Source organism: Hipposideros armiger, unplaced genomic scaffold (assembly GCF_001890085.2).
Source record: "Hipposideros armiger isolate ML-2016 unplaced genomic scaffold, ASM189008v1 scaffold_1055, whole genome shotgun sequence".
NCBI lineage: Eukaryota > Metazoa > Chordata > Mammalia > Chiroptera > Hipposideridae > Hipposideros > Hipposideros armiger.
Window position 1 is genome coordinate 138,852 of NW_017732405.1, and position 14,752 is coordinate 153,603.

The 14,752-nt window shown below is 63.0% G+C and overlaps 1 protein-coding gene across 1 annotated transcript in view; it reads left to right on the forward strand.

The window, feature by feature from the left end:
• Nucleotides 1–14,752, forward strand: part of FBRSL1 (fibrosin like 1) — an 83,241-nt gene that overhangs the window by 6,187 nt on the left and 62,302 nt on the right. The window contains exon 2 of the mRNA XM_019631962.1: nucleotides 7,436–7,636. Within this exon, the coding sequence (XP_019487507.1) occupies nucleotides 7,442–7,636 (195 nt within the window). The 5' untranslated portion in view covers nucleotides 7,436–7,441. The remainder of the gene's footprint in view (nucleotides 1–7,435; nucleotides 7,637–14,752) is intronic.

The following is a 14,752-nucleotide window of genomic DNA, read 5'->3' on the forward strand; positions in this document are numbered from 1 at the left end:
GTCCTCCCAGCCTCAGTCAGTGTAGGGTGTACGTGTGCAATGGCGGGGTACGTGTGTGTGCCCGTATGTGTACAAGTGGGCATGCATGGGTTGTGCATGTGTGTGTGCCTGCATATGGGGGGGCTGTGTGTATGTATATTTGGGGGGGGACCTCCTGGCAGGAAACCCAGGCTGGCCTGGCGGTTGTTTCTGTGCCCCACAGGCCGCCCAGCTCAAACCCCATCCTAGTGAGGTGTGTGGCAGCCCTGGCTCTGTTCCTCCTTAGAGCAGCAGTTTGGGGCGGGTGCACAGATGTACATGCCCGGCCACAGGCACCTGTGGGCCCCAGACAAGGGAGGGTCCTCTGGTGTGGGAGCAGAGTGGCCAGCTGTGTGAGCCACAGGTGGGGCCCGGTCAGGGGACTGCCACTCACCCCATTGCCAGGAGGAGTGGGCGGCTGGAGCCAGAGTAGTCTATCTATGGTGATTGTCAGAAGTCATAGAACTAGGAATGATGGCATTCAGGGTCAAGGTCAGGGACTCGCTTTATCCACCCAGTAGCCTCTGCAGCGGGATCTGTGTTGTTCCCATTGTATAGGCAAGGAAGCAGACACGTCATTTCCTAGCCTACGTGGCAGAGCAGGATTGGAACCCGGCGTGGGGCGTCAGTCTGTGCTGCGCCTCGGGGCTGGGGGTTGGAGGTCACAGGCAGTCAGAGAGTGGCAGGGCTCCCACCTGTCCAGCCTGGCCCCACCCGTCCAGCCAGCCTCCACCTGTCCAGCCTGGCCCCACCTGTCCGGCCGGCCTCCACCTGTCCAGCCTGGCCCCACCTGTCCGGCCGGCCTCCACCTATCCAGCCTGGCTCCACCTGTCCAGCCTGGCTCCACCTGTCCCGCCTGGCCCCACCCGTCCGGCCTGGCCCCACCTGTCCGGCCGGCCTCCACCTGTCCAGCCGGCCTCCACCTGTCCGGCCTGGCCCTACCTCTCCGGCCTGGCCCCACCTGTCCGACCTGGGGCCATGTGTATGGACACCCTGGCTTTCCTGTCCTTGGAGGTGACCACACAGTTTCACAGAGTCGAGACTTGGTCCCATGGACAATGACAGCCCGTTGGGCTGGCAGGTCCCTGGCAGGGTGTCCAGATGACCTTCCATGGAGCCTCAGCCCCGCATGGCCACCGGCCTCGTCCTGACTCCTCCTCCCCACCCCCATCCCGCTGGTTGCCCTGAATCTGACATGGCATGCCACCTCAGGTACTGGGCAGCTTCTGCCCTTCCTGTAAACACCCTCCAGCCTGGTGTGAGGGGTGGCCCCAGGGCTCCCACCCCTCAGTACAGCCAGAGACCCTTGGGGTCTGCCATCACCCCATCACCTCTCTGACCTGTAGTCCTGGCCACGTGCTGGTCCCCAGAGGATGCTTTCCCCACGCCCTCCCTTAGCATTCGGCTCTGCCCGTAGCCCCAGTGGACATCTCCCACGGACCTGTCTCCTGGTTAAAGCAGGGGCCTCTGGTTCCTGAGGTCACTGCTTGGCCCTGATTCCCCGGGGCCTGTCATTGTGGAATGAACCCCACGGTCCTGCCTCAGGGCCTGAAGCTAGTGAGGCCTGGTTCAAATCTTTGTTCCCTCTTCCCACCACGTGGCCCCGGGCAGCCCAGTGCCTGCTCTGGGACAAGGTTTCCTTATGGGGGGACACAGTGGAAGGGTGCCCCTGGTCCTGCACCTCTCCCGTCTCCCCTTCGAAGCCCTTCTCTGAGCTGATCCTGTGGCTTGTTTCTCTTTGTCCCCCACCCTGGGGCAGAACCCCAAGACAAGCCATCCTGATGGGTGGGGCAGGCCTGTTGGCCTTGGTGGCCCCCTCCACATGTGACAGCTGAGCAGCAGCTGTGCAGGTAGGTCCCAGGGACCGAGGGGGAGCACAAGATGTGCTGTCTGGGTGTAGAGGGGCTGGCTGGGCTGAGCCTTGGGGCCAGGTGTCAGGGGTGAGAGGCTGGGCAGGGCCTGGGCAGACACTGACCTCAACACCTCTCGACCAGGCAGTGGTTGTGAACATTAAGTCCCAGCTGAGTGCGGGTCAGATGGGAGCCTGTGTGCCACGCAGGGTCACGGTGTGGAGTCACACTAAGGGATGGGTGGGTGGGGGCACTGCAGAGGCGTGCAGAAAGGCAGGATGTGGAAGATTCCGAAGCAGCTGAGGCGTCCGTGAGGCCTTTGAGGACGGTCCTTGAGGACAGTATGACACTTGGACAGACATGGCGTCCGTGGGGGAGACTGGGACCTCTCAGGCAGGATGCCTTACCTGGGGTGACAGCAGACAGGCCTAGGGATGGGGAGCAGATGGGGGCAGCAACCATGTGTGGGCGTGAGCTGCAGAAAGCAGCTCAGAGAAGTAAGTCCTGTCCCAACAGAGTGGCTGGGGGGCGACGGCGTGGTCCCCATCCAGAGTCATTAGCATTTGACTCTCAACAGAGGTGAGCCGCAGGTATCAGGGTACCTCAGGCTTTCCTGCTCCTAGACTGGGCAGAGGGACCCCTTTCACCTTCCATCCTGGCCTCCAGCCCTCCCAGTGGGTAAGTGGGCGTGTAAGAGGGATTCTGGCAAAGGTGTCTGTCGTTGTGGCTCAGGGGCCTCTGCAGTCTCTCTGGGACTCCCCGGTTTTAGCACTCCAAGTCCCACGTCCCGGGAACCCTCTCAGTCCCAGGCAAATAGGGACATTGGGACTTTTGATGGGAGAGGGGGCTTCTTCCCGGGGAGACCGTGCACTGAGCCCCGTACTCCCTGGACCACTTCTCCAGCCTGGCCTGCACAGGGAGCACCTGCACAGTGCCCTGGGGGGAGGGGGGCAGCAGATCTCAAAGGTGGGGCAGGGCATGGGACTGCGGTTCCACTCAGGTGGGCAGGGAAGTTTGAGCCCCAACTTGCAGGTAAGGGGGAGTGAGCCACATGGATGGTGGGGGGGAGGAAACAGCCCTGCCAAGGCCCTGGGGCAGATGTGCTGAAGGGTGTCCAGCCTGCCAGGTCGGGCAGGTGGGGGCTGCACTCAGACTGCAGGCAGGTGGAATTTGGCCTGAGCTCCTGGAACGACAGAGAGCCGTTGTCTGAACAGCGAGTGGGGGAGGACTTCTAGGAGGTTGTGGGAGACGATGGCTCCCTGCAGCCGCCTGGCTCTTTTATCCTACAGGGCAGGATGTGGAGGGGCCGGCTAGGAAGAGGCTTCATGTGATTCCAGGAGCAGGGGAGTGCCCGCCTGGCCAGAGGGGTGCAGCCATGTCTCTGCCTGCAGTGCCTGGGGGCCTGGAAGGGTCCAAGCCACAGGCGAGCAGGCAGCCTTGGCCCCCAGTCAGGGGAATGGAGGTTTGTGTTTGCCAGTTATGAGTGCTTTTATTTGCCTGGTTGGGTTACTGAGTGACAGTTAGAAATTTTGTTTGTGCTGTGTAGTTGTGATGTCACATAAAGTTGCTACAGAAAAATCCTATCAGAGGTTGCATGGTGGTGTGCGTCCCACTTGGGTGGTCCAGGAGGGCCCAGGGGCCTGGCCTCAGGCCCCTAGAGGCTGCAGACCACTGTACCTGGCACCATCCACTCTGGGGCCCCTCTGCATTTAGGTGTGTGGGTGCTGGGCCTGCGTGGCCGCGTCTGCCCGTCGGTCTGTGTGTGCCCCCAAAGGTGTGCGCTGACCCCGGTGGGCTGCACAGGTAGATGGGTGGGTAGGTGGTGGCCTGAGGTCCTGTGCTGAGGCTTGGACATCCCCTCAGGGTCTCCTCACTGCCGCCTGTGGTGAGAGCGGGCGACGGGCTCCTGTGGCTGGCTCGGCACCTGGGGTGCCAGTGGACAGAGGGGACACGACCCCAGACCCTGGACTGCTGGCGTTCCTCCGGGCTCACCCCACATCACTGCAGCCTTGGCAGTGCCTCAGTCCCTCCGCTTACGCACTGGGGCGCTCCTGGCACCAAGCCTGTGGGGTCTGGTGTGGATCCACAAGCAGCTGCTGGTGAATGGCTCGGTTTACAAAAAATGTGATAGGTCTGAACGATTTGTGGCTGACACCCCATGAAGGACGCTGCTGTGACTGGCTGTCTGGAGACATAGCCTGAACTTTCCCTGAGGCCCTTTTTGGGGGGGGGGGCGAGCCCTGGAGAGAGGGTGTGTCTGCTGCTGTGCCACCTGTGCCTGCAATTGACATTTCACCATGCTTCCTTCTACCCCTTTTTGTCATTTTTCTTCACAAGTGCTTGTTAGAAAGACAGACCCCAGCCCTGCCGGGTGTCCCCAGGGGCTGTCCCTCCCTGCAGGTTCCTAGTTCACACCTCTTGTCTGTTGTCCTTCTGATGTGCTCAGCTGGCCCCACCCTCATTCCAGGGCTTAGAGGCCGCCTGGCCTAGAAGGTTCTGTGATTTGACCCCATAGGTCAGAAGTGCTCGATGGCCTGGTTCCAGCCCCTTCCCCAGAGCGAGTAGCTCCCCTGTAAAGGTAGGACTAACCCCACGGGGACTTGCACAGTCAGGTCACATGGTGACCGCATGTCCACTCGTTCCGGACAGAGGTGGCCCATGGAAGCTGGGGAGAGAGAACTTGGGGCTTTCTGTGACAGTAAGAAGGCTAGGCATCCCGTGGGGGGCTCTGAGGTATGGGGGCGCACGCTGTGAGCATGTGGGCGTCGACGCTGGTCGTCAGGACCAGGCCTCAGAGAAGGGCCGGGCCCACCGCCCAGGCTGCGTGTGAGCACTCGTGCGTGGGCATGGTGGATGGGGGGCCTCAAAACCGCCCCCCTCACCACACCCATGTGTACCCCAGGGACCTATGGTGAATGGCACTGTCAGCCTGGCTGGGCCACATGTTCCAGGTGTCGGGGAGGCTGTTTCTGGTGAGGTGAACATTTAAATCTGTAAACGCAGTAAAGCAGATGGCTCTCCCCATGCATTTGGGCCATCCAGTCAGCTGGAGCCTGAAGACAACAAAGGTGGCCTTGAGCCGTGAGGGTTTTCCCCGCTGAGCTACACCGCGGCCCACCTGGGTCTCCGTGGCCGCAGCAGCAGCAGCTGCGCATCATAAAGCTCTCCGCCTGCACACACCATTGGTTGCCTCTCTGGAGAGCCCTAAGCCAGACACTCCGACCGCATGTGGCCTGAGGCCTTTCTCTCTTCTCTGTGGGCCTCTGAGCGCAGCCTGCACCATGGTGGGGGTGGGGGTGGGGATCCCGAGGGTGGGTGGTGAGGTTCTGAGGTAACAGATGTGCAGCCTGGTGCCGGGTGGTGGGTGGAGTGGCAGCATTCAGCGTGGACAGGAAGGGACTCTGGGGGCCTCACTGCTCTCTCGGGCCTGTGTGGGAACAGCCTGGTCGTGACAAGACCCGCCCTGGGACAGAGGCCTGAAGCAGCCGTGAGCGAGTGACAGGCTCTGCCTGTAAGAGGACATGGCACCAGCAGTCAGCACGCATTACGCACAATGTGTGTGGGGGCGAGGTGCCGTCTTCACCAGGACTTTCTCATCGCTGGGGGGGCACCCTCGGTTTTCTCCCCTGGGGAAGCCTGTGGCCGGGTGCTGACCCCGGGCCTGACTGGTGGAGCCTGCCCCCTGGCACTCCCTCCCGGCAGGTGACATGAACCTCCGCACTCGCTGCTCCCAGGGTCCTCCCCACGCAGCTCTGGGGGGGGGCCTGTCCCCTCAGCTTCCCTGCTGGTATTACCTTCCTGTCCTTAGTGGGCACTGGGGAGGAGCTGGGGGTGCACACATGAGCCCTCGCTGTGGGGTCGGAGGTCAAGGGGTGCTAGACCTCTTGTGAGAGGTTGTGGAGGGGTGTTCCTCCGCGAACCCCACTGTGAACCCTGGGTCTTGGTGACCATGGATTTGCACACCCCCCCTTGGGCTGTTGGGGAAAATCCTGGGAGTACGAATGTCCCACCTTTGTAGGGGAGGAGCCTGACCCCATGTGCAGCCACCGGGGTTGGGGTGGGGGGTCCGTCAGTCCCCCTACAGTTGCACTGGTTGCTTCCAGTCCAGGGGGTGGGGTCACACATGGTGGGTTGTCGTGGGGGTCCCGTGCCTGGAAGGATAGCTGTAGCCTGGCCAGCCCTGTCGGTGCTCCCCACGAATTCTGAGACTTGTGGGACACTCTGAAAGGAGGAGGGGTGTGGGGGGACTTCTTGAGGTGGCAGCTGGTGGTAGCACAGTGAGTTTCTGTCCCATTTCCAAGCCAGGGGACTACAACATGGGACACTGGTCCTTCCTGCCGCCAGGAGGGTTGACGCTTCTGAAGCCTTAGTCAGGCACCCACCTGGGAGCAGAAGCCGGCTTTGGGAGAAGCCTCCACGGTCACTGCTGGCTGCACGGGCCGGATTCCCTCAGGTCCTTAGGAGGCACTTCCTGTGGGGTGAGGGTATCACCTAGGGACACTCGCTGTGGAGATGAGGGTGTCACCTGGGGACACTCCCTGTGGGGGTGAGGGTGTCACCTGGGGACAGTTCTGTGGGGATGAGGGTGTCCCTTGGGCTGTGGGGCAGCAGCTCAGCTGTGGGTTGCATCACCCTTATCAGCCCTGTCTACCCTTCTTCAGCAACCCAGTGGAGCTGGTGTTCCCCCTGGACCCAAGCAAGAGGCCGGTGGGGGACACCGCCTCTGCTTATCACCAGTAGACAGCAGGCCCTCCTGGGCTCTGGGCACGTGGCAGGGGCTGCAGGCAGGTGGGCCCAGGACCACCTCTGCATGACAGGAGCCGCGCAGGGCAGTGCGCGAGGCCACGCTGCCGGTGTCGGCATTGGTGCGGCATGAGCTTGTTAAACACCTGCTGTGTGCAAGGCCCTGCTCCAGGCACCGGGGGTAGCTGGGAGCAAGACAGGCGCAGGTTTCTGTTCTGGGGGAACGGGTCTGCACACCCGGCTGAGATGGGGACCTTTCCCCGGACGGACTCCATAGTGTCAGGATTCTGGGCTGTGTGGAATTGAGTGATAAACCCACAGTGGCTCAGGAGCTGGCTATCTCTGCCTATAGCCAGTTACTGTAGTGATGGCCCTGAGCCCTGGACTGCAAGGGGCACCCCCAGGAAGGACCGTGCCTCGCCAAGGCCCTCACAGCTGTCAGTGTCGGCACTTGCTTCCCGCTGAGCTTGCGCGGGGCCCTGTGCTGGGCCAAGGATCAGGGCTGGGGCTCCTTAGGGAAATCAGTCACTCCCATCCAGCTTTTGCTCCACCATCACTGTCCCCTACCACGTCCTGACAGGCCCGCCCACACTCTCCTGACCCTTCTGTTCCCTGTCCATCTCTCTCCCAGCCTCCCACTCACATGTGGCCTTCCCAGCATGGGAGGCTCCTTCCTGGGTGTGAGTCCTGGTCTGACGGCCCGCTCTGGCCTAGCACCTCCAGGTGCCCGGAATGGCGTGGACTTGCTTTGTGTCACCGGTGGGATAACGTGCAGAGCCATGTGTCATTTCCAATTAACCAGCTTTGTCCTGCCTCACCCACAGAGGGACATGGCCCTGAAGCCACATGAACGGAAGGAGAAATGGGAACGTCGCCTAGCCAAGAAGCCCCGCGAGTCAGAAAACTGCCCGTCTGCAGAGCCGAGTGAGAACGGGCGGCCCCTGGAGGTGGGCAGCCCGGAGCCGGCACTGGAGCCCCCCTGTGACCGGGGCAAAAGGAAGGTCCCGCTGCAGCCCGCCAAGCAGGTGAGTGCTGGGCCCCACCCCACTCGGAACCTGGGGCTCTGTGCCCCCTTTTCCTGGTGCCCTTGGGGCCACACCAGCACCTGGACACCACCCATGGCACCTGGGCCTGCCTGGCAACGTGCTCCATGGTTGCCAGGCGTGGGGTGTGGGGCACATGTGGACTGGGGCCTGCGGTAGCCGCCCGCTGTGAGCCCGGATCCTGAGCAGGGGCAGAAGATCTGCCCAGGCGGGTCACAGCAGAGGGAGGACTCACCAGGCTGGGCGCCCAGGAATGGAGGTGGGTGGTGGGTACGCTCGGCTGGGCCCGAGGTGCACCTGCTGATAGGTCGGCCCCGTTTCCCCATCGCGTCTGTCAGGCTCCGCCGACCACAGGGTGTCCAGTGTGTCTGTAGCACGGGGACCAGGCGTGTTGGTGGTGCCACGCACCCACTGTAGTTACGTGAAGCACAGTGTGACTGCGGGTGGGGGCTGACTGGTTGGTGGTGTAGGCATGAAGAGCAGCCCTGCCCGGCGGGGCTCACAGCAGCTGGGAGCTGTCCCTTTTGGGAGGGGCCGTCCTTGCTGTCACCTAGGGCCCTGCTGGGACGGGGCAGGGTTGCGGCTGGGCTTTCTCCCAGAGTTCAGGGTTCTGTCCTCGGTGTGGCTCGGCACTGCGCTGCTTTCCTCCTCGGGGACTCACTGGTTTGCGCCTCCTTTCAGAGAGGGGTTCTTCTCGGTGTTTCACACTCCACTTTCAACTCACTTGGGGATCGGGCTGCTGGTGAGGGGGCAGCATGTCTCAGGGGCCCGGGCTGGATGGGGGGGTCTGCAGGCACACTTGCCCAGGTGGACACGTGCTCTTTCTTCCATGCAGGTGTGCTCCCCAGAAGGGGGGCCGCTCCCAGCCAACCACTGGGACCAGAGCGGCCCGGCCCAGCACCAGCAGCAGCTCCAGCCCAGCCAGCCCCAGGGGTCACTCCCAGCCCCGTGTCAGCGCTGCCAGCCCAGTCGGGCTCTCCCGGACCCTGGGCAGCCCTGCCAGCCCCAGCAGCCACTCCCGGGTCAGCGCAGCTGGCCCCAGCGGTCACTTCTGGGCCCAAGACAGCCCTGCCAGCCCCGGCGGTCACTTCTGGGCCCAGGTCAGCCCTGCCGGCCCCAGCGGCTGCTTCCAGCCCCAGATCAGCCCTGCCGGCCCCAGCGGTCACGCCTCGCTCAGCCCTACCGGCCACGTTGGGCGCTCCTAGGCCCCAGGCAGCACTGCCGGCCCCAGCGGTCCCTCCTGGCCCCATGCCACCTCTGCCGGCCCCTGCGGTCCCTCCTGACCCCGTGCCACCTCTGCCGGCCCCTGCGATCCCTCCTTGCCCTCTGGCACTGCTGCTGTCCTGCTCGGTTGTGGGTGGCTCCGTGTCTCCACGGCCAGCCCAGCAGGGCATCCTCAGGACAGCGGTGCCGGCCCGTTTGGTCCCTGATAGCCCAGTGCCGGCGGTGCCAGCCCCCACAGTCACTCGCCGTGCCGCATCCACACTGCCGGCCCACCAGCTTCCTCTCAGGCCAGTGCTGCTGCCCTCGGCGGGCGCGTCTAGCCCCGTGCCAGCCCCGAAGGTCCCTCCTGGGTCAGCCCTGTCACCCCCGGCGGTCACTGCTGGGCCTCAGTGAGCCCCAGCAATTAGTTGAAGCCCCAGAGCAGCCTGGCCCTCCCAAACCTTCATTGCTGGGCCCCAGACAGCTGCACCAGCAGAAGCAGCCACTCCTGGGCTCAGAACAGCCTCACCTACCCAAGCGGCCACTCCTGGGCCCAGAACCGACTTGCCGTCGAAAGCGGCCACTCATGGGCCCAAAACAGCCCCTACGGTCGCTCCTGGGCCCGAGCCCGCCCTGCAAACCTCAGCCGTTGCTCCCCATCCCCGAGCGCCCATCGCTTCTGGGACGGCCAGCCCCGCCCCGCCGGCCTCTCCTGGGGTCCTTGAGCCATCCTCGGCGGTCCCTGCTGGACGTGGGTCGGGCCCACCAGCCCCTGGCCCTGGGCCGTCCCTGCTGGCCCCTGAGGTCACGACGGACTCGATCCTCCACCCCCGCGGTGGCCCGCCAGGCCCCATATGTGAGCCCAGGAGCCTGATGCCGTTTTCCAGCCCAGCCCAGCCCAGCTGTGGCCGCGTGGGCCGGGCCAGGGCCAGGGCCGCCTCACCCTGCAGCCAGACTGGTTGGAGGTCTCCAGACCAGCTGGGCTATTTGCGGTGGGACCTGAGGCCCAGCGGAGGCAGGAGCCCTGCAGGGCAGCCGCCAGCCTGAGGCCTACCTGCACCAGGAAGAGAGGAGAGAACCCCCAGCGTCTTCCGCCTCACGCCACAGCCACCGCTCTGTGACGCGCACGCCCCTGGGAGAGGGAACGTGGCCACTGCCAGGGTGCAGGCCGCGGGGGTCCTTCATGTCTCTGTGCCTCTAACGTGCCCATGTGTCCGTGAACGTCGGAGTCTCCGAGCACGCCCGCCCCAGGTGTGCAAGTGTGCATGCACGTATGTGCTGATGTGTGCGCACGCGTGTGTGGCTGGGGGAGTGTCAGCTACAGGCCTTGCTTCCTTGGGCCCCACCCGCCCCCAGGCAGAACGTGGACACGCTGCTGCCACCCTCTGCACTATCTGGCAGAGGGCAGTGTGTGTCCACCTCCAGGGTGCTGTGACCGGGGAGGGACCAGAGGCGCTCAGGGCTGACTATGGTCCAGTAGAAGCTGCTGGTGGCAAGGAGGGGTGCCCCCAGGACTCTGCCCCACCCCAGTGGCTGAGCACTGACGTGGGTCTGAGTCTCCCGCCAGCCCAGCTCTGCGCTGGGAGCCCACAGGGCCTGGGCCGTGCTCAGTGCCCCCCTTGGCCTCCCTGTCCTCTGACGTCCCAGACTTGACACTACCGGGTCTCTGCTCCTGCCCACCTCTCACCCTAGCCCCTGGCTCAGGGCAGGCCCACCACGGCTCTCCTGGAGTCCTGACTCCAGGCCAGCGCCCTGCGCACCCAGACTCACCTGGCTGCGACCCTGCTTGTGGAGGTGCCCGACCTCCAGGCCCAGGCCTTCCCCTCCCTACTTGCTCAGAGGACCCTGGCTGCCGCTGGCTCTCGGGGATCCTGACCAGCCAGGTGTGGCGCCTGCCCCGGAGCAGGGCCCACAGGTGTCTGTCTTCCCAGAAATGTGGGGCCTATTTTTCTGATTAAAGAAAATAAAAAGTGCCGTGCCATTATTTTTATAACAGCATCAGTGTTTGTGATTTAACAGACGAGTAAGTTGTACGTGAAGTGATTTATTCTGACGAGTGGTTTTCTGCACACCTGGACTTGCCTTGCGTTCATTACCTTCCGAGCAGCCGGGGCCGGCTCGACAAGGCTCACCGTGCTGTGTGATATGGGCTTGGGGGTCCTCAGCTCACCAGCCGCCCTCCAAGTCACACTGGAGCCCCTTGGACCGGCTTCCGTCCGGTCCCTTGGAGCCTCTGCCCTGGAAGGGGCTCCTCCTAGATGCTGACCCTCATGTTCCCACCGTGCTCTGTGGTCACACGCTGAGGGTGGCAAGCGTTCAGGCCATGTGTTCACCCCAAACCCTCCTGACTTGTGGGGCAGTGTAAGTACCTCTGCCCTGGGAGTGTTGGCCAAGGCACTGGAGTGCCGCTAAGTGGGGGGACAGAGGCCCATGGGGCACCCCACACCGTGGCCTAGACTCCCCTTCATTTCTTCCCCTCATCCTGAATGGCCCCACAGTGGGTAAGACCTGCCTGTCAGACAGGGGTAGGCGGGCCCTGGGCCCCTGCTGTTCCCTGTGTGGTCACTTCTGGAAAAGGGGCTTGGGCTCCATCTAAATCCAGAGGGCCCGCAAAGCCCTATGTGACACTCCCCACACACACCCCCCCACACACACACCCCATGGCCACGGCTGCCTCTGCCTCAGGTTCAAAGTGCTGGGACCCTGAGGGGGTGTGGGGAGGTGCCCACTCGCTGTGGGGGAACCAGACTGCATGTGCCATGTCCCCGGGGCATGTCCTGGGAAGCCACTGACAGCCGTGTTGCCGTGAAGAAAGACAGGTCCTGCATGGCAGATCTGTGATGTTTCTGAGAGCAGCTGGAAGGGGTTTTTCTGTGGATTTGGCAATTTTGAAATGTTGGTAGGTAAATCTGATTTTCTGAGCCACATCACTGGCCAAAGGACACAGCTGTGTTGCCCTGGTGACAGAGACTTGGGCCCTGGCAGCTGATTTGGCTCCAAGGCCATGGGTGTGGGGTGTGGCCCGCCTGTTGTATGGAGAGGGGATGGAGTGAGTTGGGGTGTCCTGGTGTCTGGGGGAGGCCCTGTGCTGCCTCAGGAGCCCCTTGAATGGAGACTGGAGCTTGGGCCCCGTGCTTTGCTGGGTGTCCCCTCTGTGGCCTGCAGTGTGCCCCGCCCGCCCTGCACAGGCCCCTGCACCCACCTCCCATCTGCAGACGGGGCCTGGAGGTGGGGACTAGAGCCCTGATGCAGTGCCTGCTCCCTGCTCAGCCCGTGAGGCAAGGGGCATGGTAGTAGTGGCTGTCGTTTGTTAGGGTGGAGGAGGGGGTGTCCGTGTTGGAACCCCAAAGGTGACGCTGGGACCGAGTGCGGTGCAGGTGCTCACACTAAGGATACCCCTTGGGATCCAGAGCGGGGCAGGAGGGGCTGGAGCAGGGTGACCCCTGACTGGCTGACAGGCTCCCGTCCCTGAAAGGGGTCAGGCACCATCCAGGACCCACCTGGGACACCCAGTGCCAGCTGGCAGAATCCCCGGGGAGGAGCCTGTCTGCGTGCATGCCCTGTCCTTCATGCGTGCGCACGTGCCTCTTCTGAGCATGGAGGTGCTGTCATGTGGGCCCAGCTTCAGGTGAGCGCCCAGTCACTGCCAGCAAGTCCTGCCCTTCATTTAAGGAACACCTGGGGAGGACGGGTCTCTGGATGGCCCCCTACTCGCTGAAGAGCTTTTCCTGAGCACCTGTGTCGTCAGGTGCTGTTTCAGGTACTGAGGACACATCCTGACCAAAGCAGATCACCCCTGGCCGGCGGAGCCCGTTCCAGCAGACAGAATGTGGTTCGGTCACTCTGTATTTGAAGAGGTGGCCGGTCCTCCCCTAGACAGGCTGCAGTGACGGCAAGACACCCCATCAGCTCACCAAAGCCAGGGCAGTTGTAAGGAAGACGGTGTGTGGGCCCTGCCCTCGTCTGGGGGGACTTGGCAAGAAGTCTATCCCAGGGCTGGGGGTGGGGACCCGAGACTGAGGCATCCTGGGGACCTTGTCACAAGGCAGGTTCTGAGGTTCTGACGCTGCAGCACAGTGCCGTTTGAGCTGATGAGAGCCACGCGCAGCTGGAATGTTCCAGTAGCCACATTGAAAGCATGAAAAGACGAAATTAATCTTAAGGCTATTAACTCCACACACTCAAAACAGTATCATTTTGGCACGTGATCAGGGAGACAGTTGACGCTTTGCATCGAGTGTTGGAGAGACGCGTGTGTCTTAGGCCAAGGCCCCGCCCAGTGCAGACTCACACGATGGCGTCTGGAGATGGCATCTGTTACGACCTTGACCGTGTGGCCTGGCTGCCGACCTGCCACTGGCCCAGGCGTGGTCTGCAGTGGTCACTCACACCACACCCCAAGAGGCATCGTGCAGTGTGATATTTCCGTTTTTCAGATGATAATACTGAAGCAAAAACAAGCTCAGTAACTCGCCCAAGACACAGGATAAGTACCTGAGCCAGGACTCAAACCCAGGCAGCTCGGTTCTAAAATCTGTGCCCTCGACCCTTCCCTGAAGTGCGGAGGTGGCAACTCCTGGCCTCCCAGCCTCCTGTCTCCCTGCCCATGTGAGCCTCTTCTAAGGAGCCCAATTGTTCTGGAAGTTTCCCTCCACCCTCAGGGTAAAGGCCCAAGTGCTGGACATGCCCATGAGGTCCTCTGTGGCCTGGCCTCCCTTCCCCCACCTGGCCTTCTCTGGCCGACTTGCCCTGTGGCTCGGCTCCGCCCTGGCCACGGGCGGGCCCTGGGCTCCTCTGTCCAGCTCACCTTCCGCTGGGTGGTGACTGCCCGTTTCCCTCGTGCAGCCCCAGTCCTCAGGACCCGAGCCTGGCCGAGGGCTGGGCCCCTCGCCCCATCTGTCTGCCATGCCATTTGGTTTGCCAGTTTGGGGTTTTCTAGTCACTTTTAAGACAGTTACCAGACTGGGCTGATAGTGTCCTTCCAGAAGGTTCCCACCCGGCCTCTGGCAATGAGTGTCTGCTGGGGAGCTAGCTCTGCCACTTATTAGCTGTGTGTCCATGGGCAGGTGACTCGGCACCTCAGCACCTGTCTGTTGTCAGTGAGTTAATTTAAGTGAAGCACTAGAACCATGTTGGGTGCTGGGCACTGGGCTCTGAGTGCTTGGGTGCTGTGTAAAAACCTGGCCCTTCCTATTAATGTGAATGTTCCTCCCCCCACCCCCTCCTTACGCCTGGGTTGTAGCTGGGGCTGGCGATAGGACTCCCCAGGGTCCCTCTGCAGTCCCCCTGCTGTGCCCTGCGAGCTGCCCTCACCGCGTGTCCTGTATGCAGCCCCCACTCTCCTGGCCCCGAGGGGCCCTCCCGCCATGGGCCCTGACACTGAAGGCCATCCCACAGCAAGGAGCGTGAGGCCTGGCCTCCAGGTCCGGTCTTAGACCCATCATGGCCGCGTCTGCCTGGTGGCCTGAGGCATCAGTTGCCCCATCTGTGTGACGGGGGTTGTCAGTAATACTACATATGTCTTAGGCTGTGGTCGTGCACCTGGTACCTGTGTGCACATGTTTCCTGCTGTTACAGTGATTACTGTTTTGTCACTCACGGGTAGTGTCTCCTCCCTTCTGGGCCATGCCCGCCTGGGTCCCCTCACAGGGCAGACATCCTGGCAGGGCCTCCGGGCACAGTGCTCGGCCGTTCAGTGGCTTTGACTCCTGTGCCTGGGGCCTGCAGCTGTGGCGAGCAGCAGGCTGGGTCGTGGGCTGCTGGGTAAGGCTCCCCGCAGCCCCTGAGCGCCCCATCCCGGACACGGCCCTCGCGTGAGCTGTGCATCAGCCCCGCGTGGCCTGGGGGACTTGCTGCAGTGCTGTTGATGGCGGGGGGCGGGGGCGAGTGCCCGGG